The sequence below is a fragment of the Hippocampus zosterae genome, chromosome 3 (assembly GCF_025434085.1).
Source record: "Hippocampus zosterae strain Florida chromosome 3, ASM2543408v3, whole genome shotgun sequence".
In the NCBI taxonomy this organism is placed as follows: domain Eukaryota; kingdom Metazoa; phylum Chordata; class Actinopteri; order Syngnathiformes; family Syngnathidae; genus Hippocampus; species Hippocampus zosterae.
Genome location: NC_067453.1, coordinates 3,912,565 through 3,926,208, shown reverse-complemented (window position 1 = coordinate 3,926,208; position 13,644 = coordinate 3,912,565). Strand labels below are relative to the sequence as shown.

The 13,644-nt window shown below is 44.9% G+C and overlaps 2 protein-coding genes across 14 annotated transcripts in view; one reads left to right on the top strand and one right to left on the bottom strand.

Moving 5' to 3' along the window:
* plcg2 (phospholipase C, gamma 2) overlaps positions 1 to 1,961 on the top strand; it is an 86,149-nt gene extending 84,188 nt beyond the window's left edge. For all 9 annotated transcript variants that reach the window (XM_052060818.1, XM_052060817.1, XM_052060820.1 and 6 more), the window contains exon 33: positions 1,242 to 1,961. In XM_052060818.1, the coding sequence (XP_051916778.1) occupies positions 1,242 to 1,284 (43 nt within the window). In that variant the 3' untranslated portion in view covers positions 1,285 to 1,961. The remainder of the gene's footprint in view (positions 1 to 1,241) is intronic.
* A 9,821-nt stretch (positions 1,962 to 11,782) lies between these two features.
* Positions 11,783 to 13,644, bottom strand: part of LOC127597655 (anoctamin-1-like) — an 84,241-nt gene continuing 82,379 nt past the window's right edge. For 2 of the 5 annotated variants that reach the window (XM_052060838.1, XM_052060840.1), the window contains one exon: positions 11,785 to 12,941. In XM_052060838.1, coding sequence (XP_051916798.1) covers positions 12,696 to 12,941 — 246 coding nt within the window. In that variant the 3' untranslated portion in view covers positions 11,785 to 12,695. Of the gene's footprint in view, positions 12,942 to 13,644 lie in introns of all 5 variants that reach the window. The other 3 variants (XM_052060842.1, XM_052060841.1, XR_007961701.1) reach the window with 3 other exon arrangements.

Below are 13,644 nucleotides of genomic sequence, written 5' to 3'. Positions count from 1 at the left end.
TGCAACATATGAAAAAAATTCTAATATAGGCCATTAATTGAAGGTGCGCCTCATAATCCAGTGCGCCTTTTAGTGCGGAAAATACTGTATTTATATAAAGGCTTCACAACCGCTGCAATTGGAACAAAGCCATGAGAACTGGTCACAAACACGGACATGAACCATGGCGTTACAAAATTACAAAATAATAATCGAAAGACAAAAGTTATGAAGACAATTGATTCACCAAAAAGGCACACAAACCTCGTGCGCTCACATCCACAAGGGGTTAAATGTCCTTCCTTCGTTTTGTCAGTGCTTAGCGATGCTTTTGGTATTCTCTTCGTTTCATAATGGCTGCGCAGCTCTCACAAAGTAGTTGTCTGTTTGAGTGTGTGTCAGCGAATGCACGTCAATTAGTGTCCGGCAGAAACTTTTAGGTTACAATTGGTTCCTGCTGATCATCACCCCTAGATCTAATAGAAACAGGGAACAACAGGAACTAAGAGGGAAACAACTCACTGGGGAATATAAAGAGACTGAATATAAATAGTAGCACCATACATAAGGTGCATCTTTTGGAAAAATTTTATGCTTTTATGTACGCCTTATAGTGCGGAAAATACGGTTGGTTAAAAAAACTGTGTATGTGGATTTTACCATTTGAATTTCAATGTTATGAAATCTGTCCAGAATAATGTCCCATTGACCATGCACACCATGCACTGAGGCTCTTGACTAGGGAGGCACTACTCCTGCGGAGTCTGACATTCTATATATTGTCTTTGTAGTGTATTCAATTAAATATAGGTTGAACATGATTCTCTAAAATTGTCCCTAGGTGTGAGTGTGAGTGTGGATGGTTGTTCGTCTCTGTGTGCCCTGTGATTGGCTGGCAACCGATTCAGGGTGTCCCCCGCCTACTACCCGGAGACAGCTGGGATATGCTCCAGCACCCCCCGCGACCCTAGTGAGGATCAAGCGGTTCGGAAGATGAATGAATGAATGATTTTTAAAATCATTTTACTCTGCTTTCATTTATGTTGAACACAACGTCCTAATTTCATTGAAATTGGGTTGATGGGAAGTTGCTCTTCATCTGAAGTCACTGATTCGCAAAATTGCTCCGCAAAGAAAACAAGTTATTTCAATCCTTGACCAGTGATGGGGCAAATATTTTTTTCGCTGCACTGATGGATGGTTAATAGATCGTCGTCATCATCTCATTTCTAGGTGTTTAAATACCTTTTTTTATCTCCTAGAGCAAAACAAAAGAAGCTAAAAAGCAGTACATTCTATTCCTGAGGAGGCAGCGAACCTCACATCCTCTTGCTGCATGACTTACGGAGAAACACTGACAAAATGAATCACGTCCCAAAAAATGTCAATTTTTTTCTTTTTTTTTTTTGCCTCTCGTCTTTACTTCCAAAACTTGTCTTGACTTTCAAAAGCCCACCAATTCAGACACACTGTCACTGGTGTCATGAACTAGTTGTTAGGTTCTCATTCCTTCTTACTTTTTTTGTTGTTGTTGTTTGTTTCATCGTGAGCTGGTGTCAATGATGTGTAAAACCAGAAAATCATGCTCATCCTGCAAAAAGTCACGAAAAGAAGATGCATTTGTTGTTATCCTTGCTGTCATTGTACAGTGACCCCCTATCTCTTTGTGATTCACGCTTCATAAGTTCACGGATTTGTGTTTTTTACTGTTGAGCCTATTCTGGGCTATTTGCGCAATATTGTACGTGGTTTTTTTTTTTGCACTCTTTCTGGAAAAACTAAGATGCCAGAAGATGGTGCCGAAGCCCTGCCTAATATGAAAGTAGTAACTAGTGTCAAAGTATTATGTGGAAGTGAGACTGTACATCTCAAAGGAAAGACTCAGATATTTGGAAGGAGCAACATTTAGCCTCGGTTGTAGTCTGCTACATTTGTATGTTTTTGCTCTGCTGAGTGGCCATTAAAATTCTCGAGATATCAAAGAGTGGGGGTTTCATTATTGCTCGACGATTGCTATTTTTGTTGTTTGCAAAGGTGAGATTTATGTGCACCTTATGTGCATTTTTTTTTCTCCAAAATCATATCTGCAAGCCATTTATTTTTAGCAGCATTGTAAGAAGATGGGTTGGAAATTATAAACACTTTAAAGTTTGAGGTATTGATTACTTTTGTCACCATTCACTGCTGTGTTTGGGTCGACACCCTCTGAATAGTAGGAGATTGCTGTCTGGCCACTTGGAATAACACTTTTTCAGCACAAGAACTTTACTCTACAGCTAGGAACTTGGTACCTTCCCACAACAGGATCTCCTCAGAAAGGTTTGTGGCAAATTTGGGATGTTTTACTTATGCCTGGTACATTATATATAATAATAATAATAACAAATTTTGACAAATCTTTACCCGTTTTTAGAATGTGAAAAGGAACACATCAAAATTATCATTGGTGTTCCTACTGCTCTTATATTACCACCTGTGATGTACTTGAGATGACGAACATAGCATATCATAGCATAGCACACACACACACTCTCTCACACACACACACACACACACACTCTCTAGCTGTCCATCATGTCTGATGATGACACATGCTCCAAGGGAGGGGAGGATGGGTTGGGTGGGAGGTGGGGGGGGGGGGGGGGGGTCAGCGACTCTGTCGCTGTCGCTGGTGCCACTTCTCGTGGGCATAGAGACCAATCCTTGAGCCGCAGACTCGACCACAGATGGAACAGGGGAAACCGGATACCAGGGGGGTATCAGCTGCCCGCTGATGTCGTTGAATGCGTTTCTCGGTTCGTCTGGCTTGGTTAATTTGGTGTATTTGAGAGATTGCAGTGGCACAAGTGATCTGCCAGGTTGGTCTGTTGAGTGCAAGTGTTTCAAGTTGCGTGGGGTTGACGTTGGCTCACTTTAGGAGGTCCCTGCTGTAGTCCTTGAGGCGTCGCTTTTGCCCCCCAGCAGAACGCTTTGCACCTCTCAGTTGGCCATAGAGGACCTGGCGGGGCAGGCGGTTGTCTGGCATGCGAATGGTGTGTCCGATCCACCGAAGATGTTTCTTCGCCACGGCCGCTTCCATGCAGATGGAATTGGTGCTTTTGAGGATGTCTGTATGGGGAATTCGATCTTCCCAGGACAGGCCGAGGATCTTTTGCAAGCAGCGGATGTGGAAGGCTTCCAAGGTAGTAATGTGCCGGCGATATGGAGTCCATGACTCTGACCCGTAGAGCAGAGTGGAGAGACATACTGCATTATACACAGCAATCTTGGTACGGGCCTTCAGGTTTCGGTTTTCAAAGACCCTGCTGCGTAGGCGACCAAAGGATGATGATGCGTTATTAATACGGGTGTGGACTTAAGTGTCAAGGGAACAATTTGAAGATAAAGTGGAGCCAAGGTAGGTGAAATGGTCCACTACTTTTAGTGGAGTGCCATTAAGGTGAAAGGTGGGGGATATGGAAGTTGGGGTAGTGAGTTGGAACATGACCTCAGTTTTTTTAATGTTAATCTGAACACCAAAGGATTGGTACAGATTGGAAATGGTGTCCGGGCGTGCTGCATAGAGTTTGAACTGTGAGCTAGTATAGTGCAGTCATCAGCATACTGAAGGTCACAGATCTGACAGATTTTTGTCTTTGTGTGAGCCTGGAGCCGTCTGATGTTGAAGAGGCTTTCGTCTAGGCGGTACTCCATATGGACACCGTCTTCATGTCCCATGCCACGTTGGAAGAGGCACGTAATGGCAGAAAGGAGGATGTTAAAAATCACTGGAGCCAAGACACAACCCTGCTTCACCCCAACTTTCACCTTGAAGAGCTCTGACTGGAGTCCTCCAATGAGCACTCTGGCTTGCATCCCATCATGCAGCTGCTGGAGGATGCTGAGAAACTTGGGTGGCACCCCAAGTTTGGAGAGGTGTTTCCAGAGCAACTCATGGTTAATGGTGTCAAAGGCTTTGCTGAGATCGATTAAGGCTATGTACAGGTCCTTGTGATGTTCTCTGCTTTTCTCCATTAGCTGTCTTAAAACAAAGATCATGTCAATGGTGGATCTAGTCTTCTGGTAGCCACACTGAGTTTCTGGAAGCACACTTTCTGAGATGTGCTTGACCAGCCTGCTGAGCATGATTTTGGCCAAGATCTTTCCTGCGGTGGAGAGGAGAGAGATTCTTCGGCTATTCCCACAGGCTGCTCTGTCCCCTTTCTGCTTATAAATAACAACAATGTTAGCATCCTTCCAATCCTGCGGGACAGTCCCATATTCCCAGATGTTATGAATCAGGAGGTGCAGTCGGCGCGTGAGGAGATAACCTCCGTGTTTGAAAACCTCTGCAGGGATGCCATCAGGACCAGCGCTTTTGTTGTTCTTTAGGCCCGCAATGGCTTGCTGGGTTTCAGAATAGGATGGTGGGATGTCGAGGCTCATGATTGTTGGCAGGTCTCGAAGATTGTCCAGAATGTGTGGGTTGACAGGGTTGGTATGGTTGAGAAGATTTTCAAAGTGGTTTGCCCAACGGGCAAGGATCTCATGGTGGTCCTTGAGGAGTGCAGAGCCATCTGCTGATCGGACTGGAGCAATTGCCCGCTTCTTGGGACCATACAGTGCTTTGATGGCATTGTAGAAGCCCTGGGTGTTGTTACAGTCTGCCAGGTTTTGGATCTCATTTGCCTTCTGAACCCACCACGTGTCCTCCATGATACGCAGTGGCTTTACGGGTGAAAGATGTAGGGCAGGACAGGAGAGCTTTATGGGCCTCATGCTTTGCTTTCAGAAGTGTATGTATCTCGGTTGAGTTGCGGTCAAACCAATCCTGGTGGCGCCTCCTTGACTGGCCAAGCACCTCTGAAGCTGTGCTCTGGATAGCCTGGTGCAGAGCTGGCCAGTCACCTGATTCCTCCGGGATCTTGCCAAGGTTTTCAGCAAGGAGTCGCCGGAGGTTGGCTCTGGTGGTGGGGTTGTTCAATGCTGCACAGTTGAGCCTTTTGTTGGGAGCTGTCCTTGGATGACGGGGTTGAATGCTCATGAGGAGTTTGGATCTGACCATGAGATGGTCAGTCCAACACTCAGCTCCGCGCATGACACGGGTGATGAGGACATCCCGTATGTCCTTTTGACGGACAATCACATAGTCCAGGAGATGCCAGTGTTTGGAGCGGGGGTGCTGCCAGGTGGTCTTAAACCTGTTCTTCATTTGGAAAATGGTGTTAGTGATGACCAACTGATGTTCTGCACAGAGGGAGAGGAGCCGAAGGCCGTTATTGTTCATTTTTCCCACTCCATGCTGGCCAATAACTTTGGTCCATACCAGGTGTTCCGTGCCCACCCTAGCATTGAAATCTCCCATGACTATGAGCTTGTCCGTAGCCGGTGTTTGCTGCAGGATGGTGTCCAGAGCTCTGTAGAAATCCTCCTTTATATTGTGCTCGGCATTCAGAGTTGGTGCATAGGCACTGATGAGTGTGGCAAAGCGTCCCTTTGCCAGTGGAATGCGCCATGTCATCAGTCTTTCATTGATGCCGGTGGGGGATTCTGGGATGCGCTTCAACAGTTGGGACTTCACAGCAAAGCCAACTCCATGGTTTCGACGAGTGCCTTCGGGGACTCCTTTCCAGAAAAAGGTATACCCTGCACCAACTTCTGTCAGGGAGTCCTCTCCATGTATTCTGGTCTCGCTGAGAGCTGCGATATCGATGTTATACCTCGCGAGCTCTGTGGCCACAAGTGCTGTCCTCCGGTGGGCCCTGTCAGGAGTTTCAGCCAGGTCCAGTGGCTTAAGGTGAGGGTGTGGGTGCACAGTCCTCACTCCCACCACCTTCACTCCTGCCAGGTGGTTTCCGGGGGCATGAGGGTACCCATGACGACCTTCTCCTGGCAAGAGTTGCAGGGGGCTGCCGGTAGTCCGGTCTGTTGGACTCCGCCTATGCCTGCCCCCAGGTGGCGCCCCAAGTGGCGGTTTCTCTCCCGCCACTTTCCTCCTTTGAATGCCTTGCCTGTCAAATATCCGGACCCATCCCCACGATTATTGCCACAGTGTACCGCTCCCCCAAACCCCACCGCAACTTTTTAAATGAAGTGTCTACTGTCCTCACCCATCTCTCCTCTCTGTCACCAAATGTAATAATCCTGGGAGATTTTAATATACATATGGACAACACTGCTCTTCCTCTCACCATTGACTTCACTTCTTCAATTAACAGTCTTGGTTTTGATCAATTTGTAGATTTTCCCACACACATCAAAGGCCACACCCTGGATCTGATCTGCTGCTCTGGTATTTCCCCCTCCAACTGTACTGCTGATGAACTTCCAATAACGGACCACTTCCTTATCTCATTCAACATTACACTCCAGCTCTCAACTGCCAAATCACCCCGGACCATTGTTTACCGTAATATTAAAGACATTAACATTGACTCTTTCACTGCATGGCTGACCACCCTGACTCCGGACATTGACTCCACTCCTGATGATTTGGTTTTCCAATATAACTCTGGTCTCACCAGCATCCTCAATACGCTCGCCCCTGTCAAGTCCCGCTCTGTCCTTTTTACTCGGTCTGCCCCTTGGTTCACCCCTCATCTACGTTCCTTGAAATCCCAAACCCGGCAGCTTGAGAGACTTTATAGGAAAACCGGCCTCACTGCTCACAAGGACATCTATGCAGCTCAGCTATCCCTCTACAAGGATTCCATCTCTCAAGCAAAATCACATTACTACTCCGGACTAATCTGCTCCAATGCTGGAAATACTAAGACTCTCTTTTCCCTTTGAAACAGAATCACTCAACCTCCTGACTCCCTACCACCTCACTTTTACTCTCGTGACACCTGCAATGCACTTCTCCTCTTTTTCAATGAAAAAATCAACAGAATCCACCAGCATCTGGGCTCCTCTGTACCTTTCCCCTCATCTGACCCTCTCACCCCTTGCAAACTGTTCTCTTCTTTTGAACTCCCCCATCTCTCATTAATTTCAGACCTCATCATTAAATCCAAGACTTCCTCCTGTCAGCTTGATCCCCTCCCCACAGTTCTGGTCAAATCCTGCCTACCCTCTCTGCTTCCCTTCATCTCAGCCATTATCCATTCCTCTCTGTCGACTGGAATTGTTCCTGTGCTCTTCAAAACTGCAGCTGTCACCCCAATCCTGAAAAAACCTGGTTCAGATCCCAATGACTTCAATAACCTACGCCCCATTTCCCATCTTCCCTTCATCTCAAAAATTCTGGAGAAAACTGTCGCCTCTCAGATCCACTCCCACCTCACAGACAATAGTCTTTATGAACAATTCCAGTCCGGCTTCCGTCCCCGTCACAGTACTGAAACAGCCCTCATAAAAATCACAAACGATCTTCTCATGGCAGCAGACTCTGGCCTTATTTCCATCCTCATCCTCCTTGACCTGAGTGCAGCCTTCGACACAATCTCTCACCCCATCCTCCTCAATCGACTCTCTACCATAGGCATCACCAACACCCCTCTACATTGGTTCCACTCATATCTCACTGGCCGCTCTCAGTTCATTCAAGTTGATTCTTTTACTTCACAATCCCTCCCCGTTTCTTCTGGTGTTCCCCAGGGTTCTGTCCTCGGTCCGCTCCTCTTCATTGTCTACCTCCTTCCACTCGGAAACATTTTCCGCAAATTTGGCTTACACTTTCACTGCTTTGCGGATGACACCCAGCTCTATCTCTCCAGCAAACCCGACGCTTCTCTCCCACCCTCGTCCCTCTCTCACTGTCTCTCAGAAGTCAAATCTTGGTTCACCCACAATTTCCTCAAGCTAAACCGCAATAAAACTGAACTCCTACTCGTCGGTACCAAATCCACTCTAAACAAAGCCGACAGTTTCTCCCTCACAATTGATAATGCCACTATATCTCCTTCCCCCCAGGTGAAGAGTCTGGGTGTCATCCTTGACAGTTCACTATCCTTTCACTCCCACATCAATAACATTACCCGGTCCGCTCATTTCCACCTTCGCAATATAAACCGCCTCCGTCCCTCACTCACTCCGCACACCACCGCTATCCTTGTTCACAGTCCCGTATTGACTACTGCAACTCACTCCTCTTCGGTGTCCATCAAAAATTCCTCCATAAACTTCAGCAGCCCGGATCATCACGAGAACCCCCTCCTTCCATCATATCACCCCCATCCTCCGACAGCTCCACTGGCTTCCTGTCAAACTTAGATTCAACTTCAAAATACTTCTCTATACATTCAAAGCCATCCATAACCTTGCGCCCCCCTATCTGTCAGATCTTCTTCAAATCTCCATTCCCTCTCGCTCACTCAGGTCCTCATCCTCCCTCCACCTTTTTCTACCCTCAGCCCGTCTCAGTACAATGGGGTGCAGAGCCTTCAGTCGCTCTGCCCCCAAACTCTGGAACTCACTTCCTCCCAACATTCGTAATATTGACTCTCTTTCCTTATTCAAAACCCAGCTCAAAACCCACCTATTCAGACTTGCCTACCCGCCTTAAATCTTTCTTTCTTTATTTATTATTTTATCTGTGTTTTACTATTGGTCTTGGCTGTACAGTGTCCTTGAGTGTTGTGAAAGGCGCTTACAAATGTGTATTATTATTATTATTACAGGTGCCGGTTTGGGATCACTCTTTGTCTGGCCTCTACACACACACACACACACACACACACACACACACACACACACACACACACACACACACACACACACACACACACACACACACACACTATGGCAACTACAATGAAAAATATGACTGGCTTATCTGCTGCCTACATTACCACAGCAAACCCTTCATGTCCTTTCTAATGTGGTGAATGACTGTGGGAACACGTAATATAAACTCAACTATTTTCAACTTTCTGTAAAGTGCAGCAAATGTGCAGTTTTCAGGTTAATTCAGAATTGACTATGCATTGAATGCATTAGTGAATCAGACGACCTCTATGTGCGCATAAAAGGATTTTGCAATCACAAATGTTGAAAATCGAACATTAGCTATTGTCGGTCGTTACTGTTTTCTGAGCATATTGGTGTGGAAAATTATTGAACACAGCACTGAATAATCCATCCAGCGTTTGATTCCGGCTGCGGCTTTCCCATGTGGAATTTGCATGTTCTCCCCGTGCCTGCGGGGATTTTCTCCAGGTACTCTGGTTTCCTCTCACATTCGAAAAACATGCATGGCAGGTTAATAGAACGCACTAAATTGTGCCTAGGTGTGAGTGTGAGCATGGATGGTTGTTCATCTCTGTGTGTCCTGTGATTGGCTACCGGTTCAGGGTGTCTGCTGGAATAAATGTAATTCTGTTATTCCATATTTACTCTCAGTGTAACTCTAAAACCTTTGTTCCAGAGTGAGACCGCGCAATACCTCATTTACAAGAGGGTAGGTTGATAACGAGAGACTTGCTGGACCGGGAGAGCTCAGCCTGCTCCTGTTCTGGCTTTTAAGTCAACATCCTTTTGTTAACGGCTTTTGATCCCATTAACTGTTGCTTGTGTGAAGATAACATCAACCCCAGGACACAATGTGAAGGACATTCACAGCTGTGTTCGCGGACCACTGACCTCCAGCAGGAGCTGTCTGATCACCTCAAGAATGAACTGTGTTCTCATTGAAAGTCTCCTCTACTGAAACTGTTGTGAAATGTGCAAATACTGCCCACACCCATGAGAAGATCGTGTATCAGGGACATCCTTCCAATTAATGCAAGGAGACAAACGCGATCTCTTCAGAGTTGCCCCGGAACCTGTAACAGTTTACATGGCAGACCCAGCTGGAGAGCTCCAAGATTGTGAACCGAGACATGTTTTAGACAACCATGCTTGCCTCCCGAGTCTTCCTTTTCCTGATGCATTCTTAGCGTCAGATTAAACCCGGGGGACATAAACCTAACAGTGTCCCCCGGCTTCTGCCCGAAGACAGCTGGGATAGGCAAGCAACCCTTGTGAGGATAAGCGAGCCAGATAATGGATAGATGTGAGCCAATCACTGGCCTAGCTTCACTGGATGGGCAACCCTCTTTTGCTTGCCTATCCCAAGGTGACCAATCAGGTGTCAGATTCCGTCCTCGTCACCAAGTTGTTATGGAATTACTGAATAGAGAAATCATTTTTTGAGTTCAGAGATTGCTTTCGATGTCTTTATTCGAGGAGCGAAGTGCAAAAATATGACAGCGATAACCAGGCGCCACACAGCAACTCTTGACCAAAGTGGTAACCCTGATCCAGTTTATACAGATATTGTCATGTTAGCTTTTGGGTGTGATGTCAAGTCTATGTGTGCAGTTTATGCAAGACAAAACAATTAACAAAACAGGCCTTAAGGACACGCTTAAATCTGGAAAAACAAAATATTTGTCTGGCAGGCAATGGTGGTTGAAGAAGAGGCATCAGAGTAAAACTGCAAAATAGTTTTTTTTTTTTAAATGTGGACATAAATAGACAGCACCACGCACACACATGAAAAGTTTGCCCGAAAATCCTTCGACAATTTGCAGTTCAGATCAGATCTTTTTAAATTCCACACCAAGTTCCTTGAAACCATCTCCTTCTTTGGGCATCTTCAAACTGTTGATTCTCCTCCTGCTGTTGAAATCACATTCATAGACATTTGCAAACCAGTTGAGAATTTGTATATGCACAGTGATGTACCGTACATGCATATGCATTAGTGAAATAAAATGTTGCATGCTCAAAATCATTTATGATATATATTATATAGAATAATATACATTATTGGACACAATTTCAACATGACACCTTGAAATTTACAGTATACTACTCGCACATTATTGGAATGTTTAGAAAAAGTGAAGATGGCTTGAGCAAGCTGTCTTCTTCCAAGTTTATGCTTGTTACCTAAGGCCTGGTACACACATCAGTTTTTTTTTCAAACATCTAAAGATTGTTTATTGGTGACAAACCCCACACTTAAAGATTAAAAAAAATCTGGCATTGGACAGTTTTGGTCATATTGTGCGTGATGTGACCCGATACACAACACGGAGTGTCAATACAAAGTGTAACACATCAAGATTCTCTTCCATCACCAGTCCGGAAAGAGGCAGAAAGATGCATTGCTCAAAAAAACGAAGAACAGAGCCGCCCATGGTAAGATTCTTCTATGGCACCTCCATCTGTTGGTGATTATACATATTATACATAACCCCCCAAACCCCATAATAGGCAATGACAAAAAAAGCTAAATATTGTCCTTTATGCATGTGCTACATCTATCTATCTATCAATTGATATATATTCATTCATTCATTTTCTGAACCGCTTCATCCTCACTAGTGTCGCGGGGGGCGCTGGAGCCCATCCCAGCTGTCTTCGGGCAGTAGGCGTGGGACACCCTGAACCGGTTGCCAACCAATCGCACGGCACACAGAGACGAACAACCATCCAAGGCCACACTCACACCAAAGAACAATTTAGAGTGTTCAATCAGCCTGCCATGCATGTTTTTGGAATGTGGGAGGAAACCGGAGTACCCGGAGAAAACCCACGCAGGACCGGGGAGAACATGCAAACTCCACACAGGGAGGCCGGAGCTGGAATTAAACCTGGTACCTCTGCACTGTTGTCGACGTGCTAACCACTGGACTACCGGCCCGCCCAAGAGATATATATATATATATATATATATATATATATATATATATATATATATATATATATATATATATAATATACTGGAAACCCCAAGGTCAAAATTGGCAGCACCTCCGAAGGTGGTGGAGAATGACCGAGCAAAGATCCTGTGGGACTTCCAGATCCAGACTGACAAGATGGTAATGGCGAACATCTCAGTCCAGAAAAGCGCAGTGCTGGGAACAGCAAGGATACTGCACAGAAACCTCAAGCTTCCTGGCCTCTGGTAGAGGACCCGAGCTGAATGAGGGACGGACACCACCCGAGGGGTGAGACGAGGATTTTATATATCTATATCTAAATCTATATCTAGATATAGATTTAGATATAGATAAACACACACACACACACACACACAATGTGCATAAGAGTTTGGATGAATACTTGAATGTCAGCAATTTACTGCAGTTCATAATGACGTGATCATAATATTAAAGTTTAGAGTCCCGCTAATGCTAATCGTGATAATGATAATGATGAACATACTAATACTCGGAACAACTATATGTGATTAAAGCTATTAACATGCTTTGGAAGACTAACTCAACTCGGATTAAAAACCTGACATAAAAGTGAACTGTATGCATTACATACAGAGAGTTAATAGCAAATTAGACACACCACAGAATCTGTTCTCTCCACAAAGGCGAATCCTTCGGTCCATTCATCCTGAAGTCTACCAGACTCGTTATCTTTTTTTCTTTTTGCCATCTTATTCGTTTAGGATTAGCTTTGAGCTAATGACCGAGCAGGCTGATTCAACAGGGGGCGTTTACCTGTTTCCGCAGCAACGGCCAACGTAGTCCAGGATTATCCAATCAAAATTGCTCCTGGAGTCAACAGCAGCCGTGAACAGGAAATGAGCAGTAAAAAATTGATGGAAGGATTAAACAAGACAGAACATTTTGTTTTATGTGCGAGCCAGATGTAATCATCAAAAGAGCCATAAGGTTCCTGACCCCTGCTCGAAGGCATTTGAGGTCCTTGGTCACAAAGGGCCAAAATCGGAATTTAAAAAAAAAAAAAGCCTGATCAGCTTTTTGTGTGTACCCGGCTTTTGACTAATTTCACAACAAGGTGTGCTGATGGGTGTGAATTTGGGAGTCCATATACAGTTGTGTTGTTGTGTTGTTGCTCCTGCTGCACTTGTTCATTTCAGAGGCACAGTTCTCAAGATTGATGCTCTTCCCTTGCTCTTCTTTCATGAATAGCTCTACCAATAAGATCTTCTCCTTGTGGATCTGGAGGCTGATGTCTTTTGGAATATCTGGGATGAGCCAGTCCACAAGGTCATTCATCAACATGACAACATTCTGAAAACAAAGAGAAGACCAGATGTGTCATTTGGATTAAGAACTGCAAAGTTTTGGAAATGTTCCAGCACAAGTGTCATGAAAGATGTACAGTACAGTGGTACTGTACCTCTACTTACGAAATTAATTGGTTCCGGAAGAAATTGCTTAACTAGTAAATGTTGTAAGTCGAGGTGCGTTTTCCGTGTAAATGCCTTCATCCGTTCCAAGCCCCCCAACCCCCACCCTCTCTCAAAAAATTCAGACATAAATGTTTTCTAAAGCATAACAATGCATCAAAATATGTAACAAATACATTTTACAGTTAGATTATTGCACAATAAATGAGAGTTGTGCATAATGTAAAAAAGAAAGAATAGAGTACCGGAGCACCTCATGGCCTGAGGGGTGAATGACGAGGACACCGCATAGACACACGTGTATCTATTTACACACAGACACTTTCGTTAGAGGTCCCTCTTAGGCAATGGGATGCCAGGATGATGCTCGAAGTTTTGCCAATGGCAGAGCGGCTATCAGTATGTTGCGTTCAGGAAACTCGGAGTTGCGAGAAGCGGCATATGTATTTTTACCTTTTGTATCTTGTAATTTATTTCGTAACAAGAGGCAATATTTTCCTATTGAGGTGTTTCGTAACTTGAAAATTTAGTATGAAGGGACATTCGTAAGTATAAGTCGCACTGTATGTCAAATCCAAACTACA